This window comes from Ammodytes marinus, assembly GCF_949987685.1.
Source record: "Ammodytes marinus genome assembly, chromosome: 10".
In the NCBI taxonomy this organism is placed as follows: domain Eukaryota; kingdom Metazoa; phylum Chordata; class Actinopteri; order Uranoscopiformes; family Ammodytidae; genus Ammodytes; species Ammodytes marinus.
This window is the reverse complement of record NC_137214.1, coordinates 7,918,689-7,942,819: the sequence shown is the minus strand read 5'-3', so window position 1 is coordinate 7,942,819 and position 24,131 is coordinate 7,918,689. Positions and strand designations below refer to the sequence as shown.

General features: G+C 44.7%; 2 protein-coding genes across 3 annotated transcripts; both read right to left on the bottom strand.

The window, feature by feature from the left end:
* Positions 1-401: 401 nt before the first annotated feature.
* Positions 402-5,132, bottom strand: rhogd (ras homolog gene family, member Gd). 2 transcript variants are annotated; one of them, XM_080035623.1, is made up of 2 exons: positions 5,065-5,132; positions 402-3,529 (listed from the first exon to the last, which is right to left on the bottom strand). In XM_080035623.1, exon 2 carries the CDS (start codon positions 3,498-3,500, stop codon positions 2,925-2,927), a length of 576 nt encoding a protein of 191 aa, XP_079891749.1. In that variant the 5' UTR covers positions 3,501-3,529; positions 5,065-5,132; the 3' UTR covers positions 402-2,924. The 2 variants fall into 2 exon arrangements, with proteins under 2 accessions (XP_079891749.1, XP_079891750.1); XM_080035624.1 differs by having other exon boundaries at positions 4,966-5,101.
* A 1,981-nt stretch (positions 5,133-7,113) lies between these two features.
* Positions 7,114-18,608, bottom strand: fhdc2 (FH2 domain containing 2). Its single transcript, XM_080035720.1, has 12 exons — positions 18,422-18,608; positions 16,262-16,880; positions 16,079-16,140; positions 13,477-13,579; positions 13,169-13,254; positions 12,617-12,717; positions 12,295-12,365; positions 11,888-11,995; positions 10,857-10,927; positions 10,411-10,528; positions 10,145-10,309; positions 7,114-9,927 (listed from the first exon to the last, which is right to left on the bottom strand). The coding sequence occupies exons 2-12, from the start codon at positions 16,742-16,744 to the stop codon at positions 7,915-7,917; spliced, it is 3,381 nt and encodes a 1,126-aa protein (XP_079891846.1). The 5' UTR covers positions 16,745-16,880; positions 18,422-18,608; the 3' UTR covers positions 7,114-7,914.
* Between the last annotated feature and the right edge of the window lie 5,523 nt (positions 18,609-24,131).

Here is a 24,131-nt window from a genome sequence, read left to right as displayed (position 1 = left end):
CCATTAACTCCCAATGTACAGAATGTGGGTAGAAAAAAAAAATATATAATAAAAAATGGCTATGACAAATGGCACTCATTCTGGATACAATGGAGCTAAGCTGGAGGCTGTGTCCATCTAGTGTTCGGACATGGTAATTGACATAGCAGTTAATGTAAAAGAAAATGAACGTTAACAAGATGTGTGCAATATGGAACATAGTGTGGCTTCCTGAGCTGCAAATACATGTAGCTGTGTGTCAATGTGTGACTCAGTTTGGTTTCTACACTTCAGCATGACTTCATTCTTCCATTACAGACTTACAGCTGTGGGTATATGTGCTGATTATGTGTTGTATTACGAGTTCTTCTGTCAAATAAGATAAAAATGGCACAGAAAAAGAGTTCTATCATTCGACAGCGTCTGGTTTTAACCACCATTTTTATTTGGCATAATTTAAAATCATCTCACTGTTAGTTCATTTATACAAATATGCTTTTTTTTTGTTATATATAAAACAATTACAGATTTCTACAAATCAAGTTCCCAGTGTAAAAGCGTAGTACCACGCACACGGTAGCATACAGCCTCCGGGGACACAGTCAAGAGAGAGCCCACAGGTGTATGTTCCACTTCAACAGCATTATCTGAGTGAAATCAGGACACTGCAAAAAAAAAAAAAAAACTAACTCACCACAGTTAACAGCTTGACAAATGATGCACTCACATTCAACCCTCCACACATACACACACACACACACACTCCGATCTGGGAAATTTCTCACACATCCTTTTGGCAGATCTTAAACCGCATCGCTGTTGTTACACTAAATCTTCTGCTCGTGTTGCGCTTGGGTTATTCTAGACTTTATACACACAGGCCACGGTCTAGGCTGACTTATAATACACCCCGCTCGAGTGAGTATATGAAAATAACTATAGCAAAAAAAGGGGTTGCTGGTATTACTGGCAGCTGTAAGCAGAAATAAGCAACCAGTCATTTCTCTCTAAAAAAAAAAACATTTTGTAAAATGTATAAAAATCTTCAGATGTGACAAGGCACTTTCCGCCGATGCATTTTTTTTGCGAAACCGTATGTGCATTGTTGAACTTGAGCCCTTTTCTAAATGCACCATGCAATGCAGGGATGGAAACCACAATCTTTAAAAGAGCTGTGGGCCATGAGCACTCTGTTTCGAGTGCACCATTTTCACAGATGCGACTCGCGCTAGATGTCAGTTTAGCACCTGTGTCTTACAATAGGATGTTGCCAGAAGAGTGTGTTCACTAGCAAGAAGTAAGGCAGTAATGCTTTTGAAAAGTTACAAAAATTACACCCAGAATTGTTTGCACCTGGCGGCACTAAAATGAGAACAACTCGTTTTGACAAAGGGGCACTTGCTAAGGTCTTTGGTTTAGATAAGGCACCTGACCAAATGAAAGGCTCCTTCTATACTGTAGAGAAACTGCTGCTGTATATGGTTGGTGGAACACATTACTAAAGCCAGCTATGACACTGTTCTACTTCGAAAGACGAAATTATAATCCATTTACTTGAAAATACAGGAAAATAAGTGTGTTTAGCCTTGCACAAGCCAGTCAAAACAGATTCTGGTATGTTGTACTGAATCGAATATGCAGTGGTCATAGTCTGTTGACCTTAAATGTAAGGCAACAATGTAACTGACGAGGGTGGCATTCATGAAGTTCTGCTTTATCAAATCTGAGAATTAACTATTACATACAGACATCTTACCGATCAAAAAACACAAGCTATTACAAAAAATATATTCAACTTTGGCCATAACCGCACTCGTAGGTTAAAAACATTTGAGGAAAAAAAGATTTTTACAGAGTAAATTCAACATTATTAGACTAAAAACACACTGTCAAAAAGTCATTCTTAGGCATGTTTTTAATGGCACTCGGTGTGAGCCTCGAGAGTTAAGACGTAGACAGTGAAGAGCTGTACAACACACCCCGATTTCCTGATTTGTGGAGCTCGAGAAATGCTGTACCACTGTGGGTTAATTTGGACCTTATGACACCTGCTCCCCTATTACTGAAGAAGGCAAGTGGTCGGTTGCTTTTAATGGGGTCCGGCTTATCTCCGAAAAAAAAAAAAAAGGCCTAGCGGCTCCTCCATGCGTGGCAGTGAGAGAGAGGGGCAGGAGGCTGGAAGGTGCCGCCTGCCAGACAGCTCTTAACATGCCAGACTGGGCACAAGGGGGAACCGCGGCATGTTTAGTTTAACCTCTAATCTGTGCACATTGTTTAAGTGGGTACTGGCATTTGTCCAGGAATCACCGCCACACCTTGTCTGGACCCAAGCTGCTTTGAAATTAATTGGCCGATTATTACATCTAAATAGGCAAGTCGAGGCATCCTGAGGGGTGACGCTGCTCGATACTAATGAGATGCAACCTAGGCGAGAGTATGAGGTAGTCATTTTTTCTCCACCTGAACAAAAGGCGGATCTCTTCTCTCCAGTCAAACAGGGTAACTTGGTTGGTTTTGGATGTTATTATGGCTTTGTGACAACCATTATCAGCATTTTGTTTATAGGCATAAGCAGAGAAGCTATAAATCTAGAAACAGATTCTAAATTGGGAAAAAAAAGTGTGTAAATATCAAAAGTTAAAATGTAAGAAAAATAGAAGAGGAGATACGGTCTGCTGTTGCCCTCCATTTTGGCATTTTAAGTCACTTTGGTGATGATGGCGACGACGGAGTGAAGTCCTCCAGGAGATGAATATGGAAGAGAGGAGTGTCTTAACAAGAGGAGCCGACAAAAGTCTCAACTGCTGGCGGTTGGTATGTGGTAGGCAGCAAGGTGACGACCTTTGTCCTCTCAGCCCTTCCTTTGCATCTGTGGAATTCTCCCATCTTCCCCTCTCTCTCTCTCGCTCTCCAACAAGTCCAAAAACCTCTGGGAACCCGTTTCATTACAACAGCACACACTTCTTGGGGCTCTTTTTCGTGACCGGATACAACACCGCCCTGACGGCTTCGGCGAACACCTCCCTGACGCCGTCTTGCAGCAGGGCGGAACACTCCATGTACTTGACGGCCCCGATCTGCTTGGCCAGGTTGTTGCCTTGCTGCTGGGTGGTGGGGACCAGGCCCTGCTCCTTCAGCTTCTTGAGCGTCTCGGCGTCCCCCCTCAGGTCCCTCTTGGTGCCCACCAGCAGGATGGGCACGTTGGGGCAGTGGTGGGACACCTCGGGGTGCCACTTGTGCCGGACGTTGGCGTGGGAGGAGGGGCTGCCGATTGAAAAGCAGATGATGAAGACGTTGGTCTGGGGGTAGGAGAGCGTGCGCAGGCGGTCGTACTCCTCCTGGCCGGCCGTGTCCCACAGGTTGAGGCTGACGGTGCGGCCGTCCACGCTCATCTGGGCGCTGTAGTTGTCGAACACGGTGGGGATGTACTCCTCGGGGAAGGCATTGGTGGTGTAGGAGATGAGGAGGCAGGTTTTGCCCACCGCCCCGTCGCCCACCACCACACACTTTATGGTCTGCATCCTGCCTACGACCACTGGGGCTGCAGCACCTGATGACAGAGGGGGAAAAGGGGCATCTAGGTTACCTCTAGGAGTTGAATGAATACACATATTTTATGTGTGTCTGGTTGTCTTGAATGGTATACCGGTACTGAAAAAGTACAAAAAGGTTGCCTTAAGTTACTATAGTACATTTGGAGGGAAAAAACAGTACCTATTTATTTTTCATACATCTTAGCCTATAATATGACATAACCTAGTGCTATGATAGTCTTATCAAAATGTTTCTACGTTATGGTATCTCAAACTAATGAGGGCTTCTGCAAGTATGACAAACGTTTCACCATATTAGTTTTGCTTAGACTTATTCTCATTTTTCTTAAGGTTTCTGCTTTGAAAACTAAGAACAATACTGACATTTTTGAGGGGGAAAATAAATCAAAACGTTTCAAAATTCCCATTGATGTCAGTATCGAAACAAACATTTTGGTACAGTGACACAACACTAGTGTCTGGTCATCATTTACATGACTCATCCCACATGGAATAATACAGACACATTAACATACCACAAGCCAATGACATAAAAACAGGGACTTTCCAACTATATATGCTCAAGGATATATTCCACAATAGAAAATACAACAGGTACACAAACAAACACAGCCCCGGCCTTCAATATAAGACACAATACAATAGCCCAAACAAGACTTGAAAATAAATTTCAACCGAAGACTCTTATCTTTCTTGTGTTACATTTCTCTTCCTTTCCCATGGTTAATAAACACATTCAGAAAATGCAAAAACATTATCAAAAATAAATTGGATTGAGTCTCCATTCTCAATACCTATCAAATCAAAATCAAGAACATATACTTTTTTCAAGCAATATCTTTCGGAAATCATGATATAAAAAGGGACTATATAAAATGAAATGAAATGAAATGGAATTTAATTCCCACCAGAATTGGCTGACAGTACTTATAACTACAATACTCTATGCCCCCTGCGAAGTTCACCTAAGGTGTCCATCTTAGTGATAAGGGGCGGGGGGGTGATCGTTACACTTTAAATGAACTTAATAAAAATGACAGCCAGTAACTCGGAAATAGCTTTTTTTTTTTCCAGTAAAGTAGCTTCTCACCCAATTAGCAGAAGCGTGCTAACCACCGCCAACGTTAGCTTACCGACGTCATTAACATTACATAGGTTCGCTACAATTTCAACAGTCCACTAATAAACAACATCTGAGAGGTTTATCGAACTACTCCTTGACTAAATAGATAGAGAGTGAATCGAAGGCGATGCGCTATTTTTCTAAATCCCCAAAGTTCACTTATGATAGGCTACTAGGCGTTCCCCCAGCGGCTAGCATCAAGCTAAGGAACTAGCGCTTTAGGTGGCTAACAAGCTAGCTAGTTAGCAAACAAGCCGAAAGTTTTTATATAAGCAACTTCTCAAAAATGTATCTTCCTGGCCCACTAACCTCCTAAAAGTTAGTCCAAAAATCCCATGCCGTTGTAATATACGTCTCCGAAGTCGTATTTTGCCTTAACAGTGAAATTGGAAGGATTTTGTGACTTACCGCCACTTGGCTTTCGATATCTTTTTGCCTGGTAGAGTCAATCACAGCCGCATCCGGGGAGCAGTCCATTACGTACAAGTCGACACACGGAAACAAGGTGCATTGGTAGTTGTAGTTTTATTTCGTGGCCCCCGGTTGTGAGGGCACACTAGATGGCGTTGTTTAGCTATTCTGCTTTCATACCATTTGTCTTACTACTGTTTGGAAGTGGTTGAATCTATTGAGAGCTTAAGCTTAGTAAAAGTAAAGTAAAAAAAAAAAATAAAAATAGGCTAAAAGTCCTATAGCCTATTCTTAGGCCTAGCCTACTTGAGAAGAAGTAGGCTAGGCTAGTCTAGGCCTACAAAATCCAATCAGAAAAAAGGGTGAAAGGAGTCTACAATGCAAAATGGAGGGTTACTTCGGATTTACTGATGCATTAGTAAATAGTATCGTTAGCGATCTTTGGAGAGATAAGGCTATTTTATGTCTTGCATTAGGCTATTTTAATGTAAGGTCATATTCTGCACAACTAGTCATCAAATAAACTTGAGGTAAAACGTAGGTAGCCTAGCCCAAATCTTTTTGGCACTGACATTAGCCTAATGCTGAAATCTTAGCTCAAGTTGCAGGAAATGTATGCTTACCTCAAAAATGTACTTTTAGCCTACGTAGAAAAGCCTACTTGAGTAAATACACTTGGTTACTTAATTTACTTAGGCTTCACGTGGTTAAAGTAATTAGCCTAGGCTACTTTACCCCCAATACCAATGCAGAAAGTTCCCAGTCACCAACAAATATCTGCCTCCTCAATATTCCATGGCCAGATTTATGAATAGAGGCTGAAATATAATTTTATTTTCTTCAGTAATGCGAAGGAAATAGGCTACAGGACAACTTTTTGTTTACTATTTCCACGAATGTGACTCATTGACCACAACAATTAACAGTTACAAAATACAGTATTACACCTTTCAAACACCCTACTTCATAACTCGACGTCATTGAAAATGAGGGTCACCCCTCAATTGGTCTCTCGAGGATAAATAAAAGTTAAATGAAAATGAAATATACTGTGTACCTTACTATAAACTGTAGGCCTATAACCTGTCCGTCCAAAATTGTTTAAAGGGGAGTTTCTAAAATTTCCCATCCAACACTTGAAATCCAGCCAGGCTGCTAACTGCATATAACCAGTCTGTTAACATTTCAAAAGGAGTCTGACTGTATGGACGCCTACACACTCTCTGTTCAAACTTTACCCTTTCTCTTAAACTTGCTACACTCTCACCGATGAATGCCACAGTGTGTCACTCTGTACGTCGCTTACATACACCCACATACAAACCATCAATAAAACCACCCTGTGTCCTGTCATTCGGACTGTGTCGTCTCTTTGGTCTGCACTCTTCTTAAAGCCCATACATCACTCATTCACTTTCAGACAAGTCATTATTCACACAAAGTCAATGTGGAATACTCTAAGACGGCTTTAAAGAGGGATCACTTTAGACGGCTCTGTCCTGCGCCCCTGGAGACCCGTTGATGATGTCACCTCTATACACTGAGGCAGGTTAAGAGGCCAGGGCTGACCGACAACCGGACACTCAAGAGCACAAAGAGGCACCGGTTTATTGCCTTTCCCAAGAGGGTTTCTGGCGTCACTGGCGGCCTGTAAAGAGAGAATTCCCACTGGGACCCTACACCCACAGTCACCCTCCACCCCAACCCCATTGCACCCCACTATTCTGCCAGGGAGATTCCCCGGGACGTCTGTAGCATCTCCATGACAACGGCCACTGACAGGGATGGGGGGGTGACTGTGTCAAGAGATGCAGTTTAGACGAAGACTGAGGACGACAACAAGCAGACAGAGGACAGCACAATGCAAGAGCAGCAAACTGATGGAGAGTGGGGACCTTGAAAGTGAGAGCTCTCAAAGCAAGAGCCCCCCCGGCATACAAAACTGTAGAAAAAAGAGGTGAATATACTACATATCAACAACACAGATAGAGACTTTTTAATTCAGCTGACAAGCACCTTTCTGAGAGACGGTCACAACTCTTCGGATCACCACCTTTATTTGTCTCATTTTTCTTTACAAATCCACATAACATTCAATAACAACCAATGCTATTCAATAAAGTTATAAACTCTTTTGACATGAACATAACAAACGATAAAAATGACAGTAATCATCCCCTTGCGGCCCATTCTTCAGTTTGTAAAGTGCATCAGAACAATGAGGCCTCAGGATGAAAAGTTCAATATTGTACCAAGTTGAGTTTGGACTGCAAGACAGCCATGAGTGAGAACACAGTGAGCACTTAGCAGAGGGGTCACAGTATTCAAACCATTTGGACAACATCCTTAAAAAACTAACAACTTACTTTTTTCTAAACTAGAGAGATTGAAACAGTGTCCTGAATTACAATAATTTCAAAGCACACTTGAATGGACTAGGCACAGAGAAATGTCACTTGATTGTGATATATGAAGAATTAAGCGTTAACCTGTTACAGTAAGATGGGTCTTATTGTGAAGTCCCCTTGCCTGCAAAGGACACAAATGGGTGTAAAAAGAGGTAGGATTTGGAAGATCTACTATTCTGCAACTGGACATGAAATAAAGTGTCCAAGTTGCACCCGGTGCGGCTCCCTCTCCCAGATGCAGAGGCATAAGTTCAGAATTACATGCAAATTTCACAAAAGTTGAATTTAGACAATCTTGAGCTGGTTACGACCAGAAATGTGATTGATGACTCGCACCCTTAATGAACAAACACTATTTTTTTTATTAGTCAGAAGTCAATGAAAGCATGTAAAGTGTGGGGGAGTAAAACTGTGCAGTACATGCACTTATCCACTGCCATCACCTCCACTGTGGCGGAGCCGCAGCAGCTCGGGGGGTTTTTGGACCCGGTATCCGTGACGCTGGAGGGTGTTGAGAGCTGCTAGCGGGAGAGGTGCTTGGGCTTGGGCTCGTTGACTTGGCAGCTTTGTTTCGCGCGGCAGATATGACGGCCGTGCGTATGGTCTTGGCCGTGGCAGAGGACGGGCTGTGGGCTGTGAGAGGCTCGGTCGATGGTGCTTGGCTCTCGGATTTTGGGGCGACTCGCTTTGACACTCTGAGAGGAGTTCCTCTCACGAATGCTGGATGGGCTGCGCTGCTTCCGGACACCTTATCTGGTTGGGACCTTTCTGAGGCCCTGCGGTTCAAGGTGGGCTTTCCTGGAGTCTGCGGCTCACTTACAGACTTCTTCAGTTCACTTTTAGTCCTCTCCTGTGTGCTATTGCTGCGTTTGACCTCTGGCTTAGCAACGGCAGGCCTTGTGACAGGAGACGAGCGTGTGGGAGTGGGAGTGGAAGTGGAGCTGCGAGGAGTAGACGGCCGGCTAGGAGTGGGCGTGTTAGCGCCAGGGGGTAAAGGCTCAGTTTTGGAGCGCACCCTTGGAATGCCCGTACTACTGGAAGGTCCTGCACGTGGTGAGACAAGTCCCCTTTTGGCCCCTATTCCGCTACGCACAGGTGCCTTTGTGTTTCGAGTCTCCTCCTTTGGCGTGGGGGACCCCGTAGCTGGCCCCTCTTTAAGGTCAACCTTCCTCTCTTTCCTCCACTTGGAGCAGAGGCTCGGTGCGGGTCGTGGGAGCGCGGAGGTAGGGGAGGTCGGGGAGGTTGGGGCAGACAAAGCGTCGTAGGATCGGAGGCCTTTTACCAGAGTATGGCACTCCAGCGTTTCACCCACGCGGGAGAATGACTTTGCCGTCCCCCGCTCGGGACTTGGCAAGTTAGAGTGCTCCTCTGGCTGTGATTGGCTGAACTCAGGCAAACTTGAGGGCACCCTGTTCTTCTTCACGGGTGTAGACACCTTGTCTGTGTTGGATTGCTTTGTTAAATCCTCATCGGGTAAAGGTGTCACAGCACTGGGCGTCTCTCCCACCTGTGGTTGCAATTTGACCAGATCTGGATCATTTACCGATAATTGTGATTGACTATCTGATCTGCGGTACCTTAGCGACCCGCCTTTAGTGTCACCGAGAGACATTTTTCCACTTGTATTCAGAGAGTGAGGAACAGACTCCTTAAAACACGAGCCGTTAGATTTACCCTGAATAGGGTTTTGAGATTTGTCTGTTGCTGGCAAGCCAAACCTGTGTCTTTGAGGGGAAGTTGGGTTTTTATCGCAGAGGGCAGGCGTGTCAATGGATAAAGCACTGTCTTTTGTACAGGGATTGGTTTTAGTGATCATGGAAACCATGTGTTCATGTGAAATCTCATCAGTTTCTTTGTTTAGTCCAGGTGCCTTCGGTAGGCCTTGCAGCAAATCAGAAATTCTCTCTTTTTCCATCCCCGTAAAGCCACGTCCACGCTGAGGACGTCTGAATTTAGCAATGTGCAAGTCCTGAACACCTTCCGTGCTCCTGTTGGTTGTTTGACCGCCCTGAGACTTTCTCCCGCTGCCCAGAACAGCTTCTTGGTCAACTGGGGAACATGTACCGTCCGTCTCTTGGGAGGTACAAAGCACAACGGTGGTGTCATGGTCAGAGAAGCTGTTGGAGTGATAACTGCCAGCGGACGTTGGGCTGCTGCCCAGCTCGGGGAAACTCTTTAGAATGGATGAGTTGAAGAGATGGGCGTCATTCTGGAGTTGGGGGGAAGGTCTGCGGGAGTCGGAGCCTCTAAGGCTACGTCGACTCCAAGTGAAGCCCAAGTTCTTCTTCAGTAGATTCTCCAGCTCCTCATGGTTCTCAGGACCCTGTGTCTCTCTGGCCAGGCTGATGCCCAGGTCCAGCCCCGTGCAAACAGCCAAAGAGCGACGCTTTTCCCCAATCTCACGCTGGCGCTCCAGACGCTTCTTCTCCTTCATCTCCCGCTCTGCATTCTCCTGCAGAAAAAGGGGAGGAATCATCGATTTGTCAGCGACACTTTACACAACATGGCTCAAGCGGCCCAATCCAAAATGTATTCCTCTTATGTGGCATAGATCCTAATTGTACTATGCATGTGTAAGCAGTAAAACAGCACACATTCTGGAATCAAACTCTTTATGAGAATATATTCAATTTTTCTAACAGATATTTCCATACATTTTAAAATCTTACCTGGATAGCTTTTTGGAAGCGGAGGCAAAACGAATGGAAGACCTTGCAAGCCTCCTCAAGTTTGAAGGTCTCATCATCTTCACAGAAGAACTCCTGCAGAGCCTGACTGGACATCCTCATAGTCTCCATCTCATCCTCTGCCTCCTTCAGACGCTCCTCAGCCACCTGGCACACAGGCAGAGTTTACAACAGACTACATCCACTTTTGAAACAAGTCTTAAAATACATCTGTTGTACTACTGTGACTGTCGTTGAATGTTTTATACCTTTAGGAATGCTCGCGTGTGCTGCTCAATCCCCGCCTCAGTCTGGACGTTTGCCTTCAGGGCCACCACTCTGCTTTTTAACTTGGATAAGTCCTCCAGCACAGACTCCTCACACAACCTACAGAGAAGGAAAATACATAAAACAGATCAACAATTGAACATGAAAAGCTCAGTCATTCCTTGGCACCTTGTGAAGAAACTTTCCAGCAAAAGTCTCCTGCAGAGCTTAAATATTGGCTCGGTGTATCAATGTTGTCATGACCCACTTTCACTCAGGGTGGCTACTTATTGCTAACAGCTGGCGCCCTTTTCTGATACAAGAGTGCAATAGGTTTAGATTAGGTTTGTTTTAGGAGCCTGTTGGGGTGTATTGATGTTAGTAGGCAGGGCTGAGACACAGTCACTGTGGGATCGGAAAGGGTTCGGAGCTTTGGGAAGAGACTGACCTGGAGGCGGGGCCAACATGGCCTAGTTGGCTGGGAAATGACAGCAAACTCTGGTCCTTTTTCACAGCTTCCTGCGGAGACACACACAAATGATTGTGGAGCTATTGTCTTCAGAAGAGGCAACGCGTCATTTGCGATTGTTGACAAAATCATATGCTCTGTGGAGCAGTCTGGCTGGAGAACACCGAAACGACTGCTTCTATGCAAAAGTTGTACTAACAGTCATTTCCCCATGAATGTTTTCAATCATCAGCAACATTAACTGTCTGTGTGTACCCAAGATCACAAAAAAACAGATACAAATACTCTTTCATCCCATCATCCATCCGGGCAATCAATGCGGCCACCAGCAGGTAAATGCTGCTGATGCTGATTTTATTTTTGTGTTGCTGATGACTTTTATTTTTATTTATTTTTATTTTTATATCTTGGGTTGTTGATGACTTTTATTTTTATTTGTATTTCTTGGCACTTTATTTTTATGCACTTTGTGTCTCCTCAGGCTTGTGTATATATTGTTGTGTTATTGTGTCCATTGATGTCTTGTTTGTCGTGTGTCTTTAAACTTCTCCTGCTGTACACAAATTTGCCCTCGTGGGACATTTAATAAAAACCTTGAACCTTGAACCACCTTTCTAGTTTAGAGGTCCAGCTTTTCAGATACGTTGACACTCAATATGTGCATACTCTTTTAGAACGGTGCTTTTACCGTTTTGCAAAGAAAGAGGTGGGTGTCACATAAACAGCCATTTCCCCTTGATTTTTAAAGTTAGACTATACCTAGGCTTTGTTCCAATCCCCATACTTAATCCCTGCAATTTAGTATGGTAGGAAAACATTTAGGATGTCCCAATACATGTGTTTGAATGCAGAATGCTTACAAATACTCTGAGGCCCCTACTACATACATTTGTAACTGTAAGTGTGGAAATCAGCATGCTTTTTTGTGACGAATATACGAGCAAGAGGCAAGTTTACGGCGATCTCTTAGTACACCTACATTTCATATACATACGCGAATGTTAACTTACCATAGCTACAAAATGCAACAGATTCATGCCCGGCTTGTTGGCTTTGGTATCAGCCAGTTTGAGCAGCGATGAAATCCGGAAACCAGCGGCATTCCCTGAGTATCCACCCTGAGACGCCACATACAAGGTCAGGATAACACACACACACACACACACACACACACACACACACACACACACACACACACACACACACACACACACACACACAAACATGTGTCAACTTTAAGCAAACAATGATACAAAACCCAGGTGCACAGCCAGAGTGACGCCCCAGAGCACACACCCAGACCCCATAGCGACTGACATATTGTGCGCAGATAAAAAGGGCTGATATTGCTTTGTCAGACTGGATGAAAGAAAACCAAACAAATGGAAATATAAATAGAAAATGAAGAAGCACTCACAGCATTCATGTAGTTCCCTGCTTTCAGCACCAAACGAAGGATGGAGTGCAATTCGGGACAGCTCAGCAGTTCTAGAGTCAGTCAAAGACAGAGATTCAACATTGTGTCTGTCTCAAGGTTGAGGAATGACGACTATGAATGAATATGCAGCTGACATCAAAGCCTTCAAATGAGTCAGCAACTTTGTTTCGAAGAGGTGACGTGCAAGTGCGCCCTTCTGAATGCCAACCAAGCCTATCGCATTTGCATTGTGGCTCCAAGCTCGTTTCAAAAAGGCCCAGACCTCTTTAGAGTGTGCATGACTCCCTGTTGTTACATTTACCTCTGGCCGCCTCCCTCAGACATCTGGCTGCCACACACAGAGAGGTCACAGCAGGGTCAAACTCTTGCTGCAGGATCATGGCATCCAGACGATGGCGAACACTAAAAAAAAAGAAAAGAGGCGGAGGGACGGATGGATGAGCGGACAAGGGGTGAGTGATGGTGAGTAGAGACAAAGAGGCTCTCCTGATCAGTCAACAGTTAAACAAAAAACATGTCATCACAAAGTGAAGTATGTGGAGCCAGACAGGGGTCTTAAACACGAACACACGGGCGATAGGAGGCTGCATGGCAAGACACAGCAGGCAAAACTATTGTATTTGTCAAGCACAGGTCAATTTTGAGATTTTTGTCTGTTCTGCTTCAATTAATGTCTTTTTTCATACAAATAAAAGGTCATTAAAGTGTTTATTTGACTAAATCGTGTCTGTGTGTGTGTGTCTGTGTATTTCTCCATTAACAACCATCTTTACCGGGCAAAAACAACACTCAGTTGGAAAAGCACTTATTATATTTTTGGGTATTTTATCCAATCCAAGGAATAGTGGTGTACCTGGGGACTTCCACCAACAGCAGGAGGAAAAGATCAGGCTCTCCAAGCCAGCTCCGATCCCCGCTGAACCGCCTTAGTCGACACTCCTGAGAGAGAACCAAATTGAGTTAAAATTAAAAAACTAAAAGCAACATGCCGTCAACAGTCGATTCCAATAACATGCTGCGTTCTCCAGAAACAGACCACATCATATAACATGGTGTAATGGCAAACCTTTGATCATCCTAACCAGAGCCAGATGATGAGTAAAGGAAAAGGGAGGGGGGGTTGTCACTGTTGTATTTGCACGCCAAAAGAAGTCACTTTACCTCCTCGTGATCAGGCAGCAGTTTGCAGAGCTCGGCGAGCTTCTCTGCTCCGTAACGGTCCCCAGCACCCTGCCTGATATCCTCAACTATCTCCTTAGCAGGCCTGTGGAAAATAATGACAACAGGCACGTTTTTTGTGGGGGGAATGACATAATTGTTACCGTGCAATAGGCTTTTCCGCCTTTTTCAGAGAAAAAGCATGCACCCCAACCCCACCCCTTAGAAGACTTATGTCATGAGTTTGTTTTGCCTTGATCACATAGTCAGGCTTATCGGTTGGTTGACGCCACACCGGCGACACAAAGTGGCATATCCACACTGGGCAAACAAAAGGCAGACATGCAAAGAAAACATCTACACGGGTGTCAAGGTGAAACACCACAAAGTGAACTGACTGCCCGTTTAAACTCTGACTTACTTTCTCTGGGTGACACATCTGTCCTCTATTCCAGCGGTCTACCATTAAGGTAAGGCACATCAGGAAAAAACTCCAAACATTTTAAGGTTTTGGTCTATTTCACTTCCATAACATGTCTTTTTGCCGACTAGTAGATAAAATGTCCATAATGAACATTGAATGTGTGCGTCTGTATATTCCCCCTATACAACCATCTCCAACGGACAATTTACAACATTATATCAACATACATTTTTTTAAATACTCTGAACCAAAAATCTCAAAACTAACGCACTCACATCAACTAAACTTTCTATAGTCATTCTTAGCACAAGTATTCAACTGAGAAAATGTCATGATGATATCTATAAGTTTCAAATTTGAACACATCGCACATGCTGATACTCCATTACGTGCACGCCACTTTGCATGGCTTTCATTCGCCAACAACAAACTCCTCAGCTATTGCTCAACAGTCATATTTATCGTTAATTATTCAACACCAACACCCCAGGCTCTACTAACGAAGACATCCAAGGTACACTGAGGATAAATCATTTTCACAAGAACTCCCTTTCAAAACGGATACATGGTTCAACACTCTTATTGTGAGCAGGAATATCTGTCCCAACTAGTTCTTTTGTAAACGGAATGCTCAGGGAAATGGCCTACATATAGCTAACACATGATAAAAAGATACCGAAGTTGACTTCTCAGACTCTTGTCTACCTGTCTGTCAATACAAAGCCAGATTTTGTTTAAACTGCACCCGCAATTCAACAGTAGATCCGTCTGTGTTTACAACAGAGGGCAAACAAGTTTCCAACAGGAGAGATGTTTGTTTGCACAAGAGGCGGGTTTTTTCACATAATGGCTTTCCCTACATGTCTTGACAAATCTGGTTCAGAAGACAACCGCTCTTCAGTTGAGCGGCGCACAATTGAGTCTACGTGAACACTTTGTGCACACACGTGGGTGGGGGCATGAAGATATGGCAAGTCAGCACTTCTTTTTCCATGTCATTCCAAGACACTAAACGTTGTGCATTCGTGTGTGTTTTAACGATTATTAAAACAGCCCTATTCATGACAAGGAGCGCGGCTTTGTTCAAGCCAGGCAAACATGCTAAACAGGCTTTTAGGGGATGGATGAATATGACAAGCCACCAGCTGAGTGTCTCTCCGTAGGGGGTAGCTTTAGCATTAGACACTCCTTAAGGGCGTCAGCAGGTGTCAACTCTGACTCTTAGGTCTATACCCGTGTCCAGCTGCCCACAGTGCACTCTCCCCTGCACCTGTCCCCTGCAATATACTGCTGTCCCCAGTCCCCCCTCCCTAACAGACATCCCCTCTCTCTCCTTCCTGAAGAGACTTCACACTAATGACACACACACACACACACACACACACACACACACAAAGCCACCCACCCATCTTTGATGTACGGCCACACACTCCGACCTCCACAACTCAAGTGAAGTACCGTTCCCCTGGGAGCACTTGTACACACTTTTGTTTCCTGCTCTTCAAACTACTTTTCCGTTTTTGACTTAGGGTGACCTCCGGCAAATGCAGACACAAAGGCTATAGAGACTGAGACCGTTCAAGTGCAACCCCATTTTTAAGAGCACTATTGATTGTTTTCATTATTGATTAGTTCCACCAATGTTTAGTCCATGAAATATGAGCAAATAGAGAAGAAATGTCAATAACAATTTGTTAAAGTCCAATGCAATGTCTTCAAAGGAACTACTTTGTCTGACAAATAGCACAAACACAAAAAATCATATGTACGGCAGTGGCGTGTGCACCGTATTTTACCTGTTGGCTAATGGGACTTCTATACTTGCCCTATACAAGTGGCCAGTCAGCTCAAAGTTTACGATTGATTTCCGTACTACTGTATAGGAACACCCAGGTGTCATATGAGCCCCTACCTTTCATTCATCCAATGGGGTACCTCTACCCTCTGTTTTTGTCCCAAGGTCACACCAGAAAGGTATTTTAGCTTCTCAGGTGACAATGTCAACTTATTCAGCCTAAACTAATCATTTTTACTACAATATCTGCGGGCTCTCAGTATGGTAGGGCCTATCAACCCCAGTTAAGCCTTTTTTTGTATTGTTTGCCCCTTCTTTCTAGAGAGTCTTTTCACACCACTGACCTACAGTGATACAAAAGAGAAAAAAGCAGGAGAGGAGCTTACGTCCTGAACTGCCGTAGAAATATTCCAAGGTTCATACTGCGTTTGGAGTCCAGCAGGGAGATCTGCAAATGGGGCAAAGGGACACAATTAAGGCGAAGAGCAGGTGCCAAGAAATCTCTCTTTATCTTTATACACAGAATGAACACATAACTGCCATCCATCCATCCATCCAGGTGACCCTACCTCTTCAGGGCTGTCCTGGGGGGATCTGCAGCGCATCAGAACGGACTGGCGTCTCAGGGCGGTGGTCCTGTCCTGGGGCTTGCTGTCCTTCTGACCGAACAGCTCGTCCAGAGAGTGCAGGTCTATGGGGAACTCGTCCTCGTTTTCGGGGGTGCCCGGCGGCGCTCCGCTCCACACGCTCTTCCTGCCCTCCACCTTCTCTTTGGGGATGCTCTCCCAGTTGAGCTTCCGTAGCCTGCTCCGCCGGGCGCTGTCCGTGCGGGTGAAAGGGGAGGGGCATGAGGAGGAAGAGGAGGAGTCAGAGATAGGGCAGGGCAGAGATGGAGGTGGAGGAGGTGGGGGTGGTGGGGGCGGTGGTGGTGGCGGTGGAGGGGCGACCAGCGCCGGGAGAGAATCCATGGTCGTCACTTCCGCAACATGGAGTGCATCAGGCTGCGTTCCATGAAAAGGTTCCTTGGTGGCAACGGTCAGGTTGATGAGCATATAGAGGCAGTCTGGGGGGGTTTTGAGAAGCCACGGGTGGATAATAGTGGGTGAAAAGTCTCTTTTCTGTCAGGCGTCAGTAACGTCTTTTCTTCCAGTATTCCAAGGTTCAAAGTTCAAAAGTCCATCAGTATTCCTAGAAAAACAAGAAGACAAAAAATTCTTATCTTCAGACATTAGCGAGCATAGAAAGAGATGAGAAGTTAGTCATAGTCTCAAGCAGAGCTGTAATGTATAACAAAAAGTTGTACACACTTAAATTTGATCTTTTCTTTTCGTGCTATGTTCATACTTCCACTCCACTGTAATTCAGTGCGAAATATTCTACTTATTACTCCACTACATTTATCTGACTACTTATATTATACTTCATAATACTCTTGATACTTAGAATACTTTTCAAATCTGAGACTTCTGTACTTTTACAAAAGCAGTATTGCAATAAATGACTTGTAACGTTGTCATTCTTCAAGAAAGGTATCTCTGCTCTTACTCAAATATGGTTTTCTGGTACCCTTTACACCACTATTTGGCATTTTTGCAACAGCAGGCACCTTCAGCTGAGCCCGACCTCACACCTTTTTCCATCTCCATCTCTGTCTGTCTGACACCTGCCCTCACTTCTCCTTTCATTAGCAAGAATACTCCTGCTCATCCATTGGTCTAACGAAAAGTCCATGAGCTGAACATCTAACCCAGAGTTCAACTTTCAGTGGAAGTTCAAGGCTTTTCGGGGAAAGTATACTAGCTGAGCGCAGACAAGCGCTCCCCCTCTTTAGGCTGTTTGAACTGCTTGTCCCATCCTGTTCAGTTACACCTCGCTGCATGCACACACACCTCCGCACTGCAGCCTCTCCCTACTAATTAGAATATATGGAGACACCAAGGGCAAGGTGAGATGCAGAGTTAACCACAGAGCAGAGAGAAAAAAAACAGAGGGCTGCTTATCATCGTCACAAATCATGACTTTGAATACTATTTTTCACGTCGCAGTGGGAGGTTATAACGTCAAGAGAACGTGCTGCACACACTTGCACCAGCAGGTTTGGAACAGGACTAGTAATGCAATTAACGAATGACTCACACAGGTTTTCAGGTAGTCTGGGACAAGGGAGAGTTTTTAATTATGATACGGCTTTGCATTTGTCCCAACAAAAAAACACCTCCGCTAATCAGCCTCCCTCGCTTTTCTATGATTCACATTATTGGGAAAGCTTTCTGGGATAGGCCTACGCTGCTACGCATGATGGTCAAGCTGTACCGCCGAGAGCCGCACGAGCGCGCTGCAAGAGCCGCCTCAACCTCCATCATTAAGCCTAATGAAATCTGTCGAAGAATTATTTGAAAAATATCATTGCGCAATGGCTCGTCGGTAGTATGAAACGTCATCGCGGGGGAAAGTGAGTAGTCAATCAAAACTAAAAAAGCAAAATAAACTTTTGGTGACTTGCATCTGAGCCAATTTGGTGCATTTTCTTTTCATCTTACATTTAGTTTATGATTGCTAATCTCGTTATGTTTCGGGATAGCCTAATTAGCCTACCAGATATTATCGCTTTGCATTTTAGTTTTACAAAACATAAAAAACAAATGCCTCAATTAAAGTTTATCTTTTTTTTTTAATCATTCTTGTGTCTCTGATTCCAAATCGAATCCAAATCAAGTTTCTTCACTTACCTGCCGCTGACGGCTTCACTTCTCCGGTGAGGAAACTCCCCAAACTCCAACAACAAGAGATCTAACTTTACAGGACATAAAAATAAATGTATGCTCCCATCCCAGGCTTTTCTTTGCAGTTTCTCCTGTATCCCAGTCACTTGCGCCGCTCCAACCGTGGCAGTAGGCTGCTCTCGTCTTCCTCAACTTCCAGGGAAACTTCCACTGAGCTCAACCAGGAGCGCGCAAGCGCAGGCGCGCACCCGCACGCTGATATGCCCTGTTGGTATCCTCCTCCTCCCCATTTTTCCCATGAGCGGATTCAAGGTTCTTAGGTGGGAGTGCAATCTATCATAACTCCGCTTTTGTCCTCTACTTGTAGACATTGAAGATGTTAAGAAATGGACTGACACTTCGGATATGTTTACAGTGTTGAAAAAGATGAAATAAGAGACTATCAATAACACTAAAACAGAAATGATTATATTTATTTTATCTATCAGATGAATTGTTTTAATGGCCTACCTCATATGGTGTTCATTTAGGGCAAGACAAAGCATGATTTGGAGATTTTTTGTACATTTTTTGTATAAATCAAAAGGTCCAGAATGTATATTTAGGTGTTTATTTGACTATACCTTGTCCGTTTGCGTCTATAAAGTTCTCCTATACAACCATCTTTAATGACCATTATCTCAACATTAATTATTTTCAATACTCTGAACCCCCCCAAAAATATTTCCTATATACTTGCAGTCCAGGGGCTGTATACTGACAACTTTGAAAAGTCTCTATTTCATGCTAATCATCGTAGTGGACTGGTCTCTGATCTGTAATTGGTGCAGACGTCCTTGATCAGGCTAAGAAGAGGATGCTATTGAGACCCTGAGAGAGAGAGAGAGAGAGAGAGAGAAGAGAGAGAGAGAGAGAGAGAGAGAGAGAGAGAGAGAGAGAGAGAGAGAGAGAGAGAGAGAGAGAGAGAGAGAGAGAGAGAGAGAGGGCAGCAGATGGCTATCGGACATGGGAAATGATTTCCGCATCTCCTCCCCTCCAACCAAGAGCGGGGACTTTTCGAGGGGGAATATAGGTGAAAGCCAAGAGAGCAGAAGTCCCTCTGAGGTGTTGAAAAGGCCCAGGTGCTGGTGATGATGCAGACCCCATAACATCCACCTTTCATCTGAGGTGCTGGAGCGCTCCCATGTCACCTGGAGCTCCCCGCTCCGGCTCAGGTAGACTCCCCTTTCACAGGACACGCTGACAGGCGCTGCTCATCGCTGCTGGGCTCTCAAGTAATTAGTGGGGTTAAGACCCCAAAAGATCTGCCTATTGTTGTGCCTGTGCAGTGCAGCAGGGCATGGTTATAGTGTGTGTGTGTGTGTGTGTGTGTGTGTGTGTGTGTGTGTGTGTGTGTGTGTGTGTGTGTGTGTGTGTGTGTGTGTGTGTGTGTGTGTGTGTGTGTGTGTGTCGGGCCGTGCCAGAATAAACCTCTCTCAGGAAACTTCACTTTCTATTCAGTGGCTCACTACTCAGAGTACAGTGCACCTCTCAGAATACAAGGAAATGCCACTGTCGAGAGACGGCAGCTTTATTATTATTAGTCTATGAAAGTCCCCGAACGACCCCGCACCACTCCACATGTTATGCCAGCATTCATGCAACGTGGACATTGAGACAGTGATGAATGAGCAGTAAAGAGTTAACTTGGCAGCCCTCATTTGTTTCACCAAGACCGTTAAATTTGCAAGGAGACAAAAACTGTCTGTGATGTGTTTACGGACCCACTCAGAGCCGACCCCCCACTACTTTGCCTGACAGCGAGCTTCAGAGTCCATTCTGTAGTGAATGAATGTGCATAAGGATGTTTATGTATAGAAAGATTTGTGCATAAGCCCGTGTGAGTGTGTGAGGGAATTAATGGCTTCCGCTTGAAGGCATCAAAAAGGTGGAGTCAACCATTCTGGAACGCGCTTGTTGTCAAACATCACTGGTGTTAATACTCAGCGTAGGCTCCGTTAACAGTAAAGAAAGGTTACCACAGCTAGCAACATGCCCGTTTACAGAGCCTAGGCTGTGTATTAACACTGGATGTGTTTCAGCTCAGACACATAGCACGTGCAAAGTACTGTGTTTTTGTTTGACCTTTAAATTGTGCTACATGAGGAATAGTTGATCCTCAAGAAAAACCCCAAGAATGGGTGGATCACAAGCGGGACATTACTGTAAAGCCTTGAGGAGACCTGCTAGCTTTAAGAGAATAAGGATTAACAAATGGAACCCCAACAGCAACAGGACTTTAGGAGCTCAGGACTCGGTGTGGTGGGGTGGCTGTCGCAAGTGTTAGCCTTTCGCCATCTCCCCTTCATAATCTCGCTTTGAAGTCTCAGAGGGGTTACGTAAAGGTGAAGGCTATTAGCTCCTTCCTCCTATGACTTACGCACACGTAACAGTAGGTGTTCACACAAACACACACACACACACACACACACACACACACACACACACACACACACACACACACACACACACACACACACACACACACACACACACACACACACACACACACATTGGCATTTGTTACACAGTATACTTTTGCTACGGGCGATCGAATTCCATCCAGTGACCTCTGCTGAGATTTGCTCTTCACACAGCAGAAATGAATCCGGATGTAAAGAAATCAATAACGATAGATTGTTTTCTTTTTTTTGTCCAGATGCCCCATTTATATATATAGCGTACTAAAGCTACACTCCATGTGAAGGTATTGACATAACCGTATGGGGCCTTGGTGTTTTTCTGCCTCTGGTGAGTCTGGTCTGCCTCCTGGGTCTTGGCTGTTTCAATGGTGGAGGAACTAGGTCAGTGCGACTGCGGTGGCTCCGCGGGGGTATTAAACACATAGCATAGACATAACGTGTGTATGTGTGTGCTGGAGGAAACTGTGCACGCATACATACACAGACACACACACACACACACACACACACACGCACGCACACACACACACACGCACACACACACACACATACACACACACACACACACACACACACACACCTGGGTCTGATCCCAGACTGGGACAGTAGGTCTGGGGAGGTATTCCTAATCAAAGCCAGCTTCCTCAGATCTTGCTCGGTTTCCCATGCAGCTGCACTCAGCTCACGTGTAGCTATCTAGAACGGCCTAGACAAGGATCTCTGGCTTCGGCCAGACAGTCAGCCTGATAAGGAGAGACGGCAAGAGACAGACAAACACAGACGCACTCTTAGCCTACTTTTCCCAAATTCTAAATGTTGGAAGTTCTAAAACTTCCAACATACACACATACAGTGTTAAAGGGGTAGTGAACTACGTGCAGTTGAACTAGTAGTTTAAATGCATTTTGCAGTAGCTTGCTGGTAGGTCAAATACATTCATATTTGCTTAGTGATTCAAGCAGTTCAATTACGTATCGCACATTTCTTGTGCTACTGAAACTCCAAAACATTTTGGGCCATAAAAGGAGAGGAGTGATTTCTTATTTTCATTTCACCATTGTTTTGTCTAATTGAACCCTCATTGACGAGCCACAGATAGAAAATCCGGATTTGTTTCCAAGAAAAATGTAACATTCCTTGCAATTTAGTCCCTGTGAAAACTCCAGTTGGGACTGTTTTTATTGAGGACAGGTTTAGATCTCAGGCCTATTCACTGCTTGATTGACAGCTCACCTGTGACAAGATTAGCTTATTGTTTTTAATGTTATCATTTTATATCACATGCACATTGTCAATTTGATCAAGTATAGTTTGAACTACTTTTTCTAAGTAGCTTTAATGAACCAAACTAGATTTCTTCCTAGGGTAGCTTTGCTCTCAATTTCCTCCAGTGATGTCATTGTTATTTTGCAAAGCTCCAACACTGCACACACATGCCTTCAAAGTAACTCATTACATGGCTGCTCCATACAAGACAACTATATCCACTCCCTCACATGATAGATCTGTCATAACAGAGAGGCTTCTACTCAACTGCTGCTGCACAATATGACTCTTTGGGTTCACAGACAGGCCATTAGACAGTGATACAAACATTATGGAGACTGAAAAAACCAAAGGGCCGTGAGTCAAATTTGTGAATAAGAGAAAAAAAAACATGCTTTGAAGCGTTATCTGTGGAAGCTCTTACTTTTGGGGGAGGGTTTTCATGTCTTTGTCTTAACATGCCTGATTATTCAGACTTGTTCTATAATTTTTTCTTACTTTTTGAAGCTTCCTTTACAATCATTATTGAAGAATATACACTATGTGCTTTTGTAACAATAAGGGCTACAGCACCTGCTTTGTTATTGATTGAGAAAGAAATAGACCATGTACCCCCATTTGTTTTTTTAAGACTGTCCTAAGTGCACACAGCTGACGCCTTGCTGTGTTTACCGAGCTGTCTATACTGTCACAACAGTTGGAGCATTGAATGCACGTGTGAGACATGTGTGGCTCTGTTTTGTTGTGATAAGTTCCCCTCCAGGTCGGATGGGAGGGGGGGGGGGGGGGTGCTTTCTGGAGACGCTTGTGGTCAGTTGGCCTATGCATATTGTGTGTGTCTGTGTGGGTGTCTGTGAGTGTATATCTGTGTGTGTGTATGTGTGTGTGTGTGTGTGTGTGTGTGTGCGTGTGTGTGTGTGTGTGAGCTGCGTTTAAATGAAACCCAGCAGGGTGGCGAGGAGGCTTGTGGTCAGTTGTCCTTGAGGGGAGTGGGGCAGGGGAGGGGGGGGGGGGGGGGTCGGGTCTTCTTTGTTTGTCTTTGCACATCTGGCCACTAGAGCCACTTCCGACTCCAATTAGGATTTCCTGAGACTCAATAAAGGGGATTATTGGCCCTGCACACAGCTCCAGACTCACTCCCATCGCCTTCCTGTCCCAGCTGCTACGGTCATTACACCGGTCAGGACTGACAGTCGCACTCCACTAGCGGCTCACAATGACACAGTGACACACAGAGCGGGACATAGACAAATCAGGCCCCTTTCTTCTCCTTACTTTTCTCCTGTCTCTTTCTTTGGCCAAAACGTAAGAACTCCTCTCATGTTTGATGGCCCTAGTTTTTAGAGTCTCCTCTCTCATATGTGAAATGAATCAAAGTCTTTGGTAAATGATGTCAGCGAGGCAAATGGAAAGCAAAAAAGTTCTCCCCCCGAAACGCTGATGAGAAACCGCTAGAGTCTGTTATACCAAGCCTGTGGTCGGGCACAAAGCACCCCGGAGCCAAGAGAAGGGGAGTTAGGCCGCGGAGATATATAGAGAGGGAGAGGGTGGGGGTCCCTGAGCGTCTGCTTGTGTGGCAAGAGTGATCACACAGTTAATATTCAAAGGGCCGGGTCTGTTGTGAAGGAGCCACTAAATAGAGGTTGACAAAGCGCGTCGTACAAACAAAGGCTGCTCTTTAAGTAGGCTGTGTATATAGCTACGTAGGGCAGCGAACGGATGGGCTTTGCCGGGGTGGTCATGTATGGAGTCTATAGTGAGTTATTAAAGCAGGGCCTCTTCCTCCCCCCATCCATCAGACTTAAATCCAATCCAAACCAAACCACACCACACATTCTTCATTTCATCTCTCCCTGGCTGGAATATCTTATTTGGTCAACGGACAATGTCCGTGTTGCGTGAGAGCGCCACATTTGATGCATTTTGTTGCTTGAACTCACACCGTACAAATGAAAAAGTAAGGCAACCTCAAACTCTTACATTTTAAG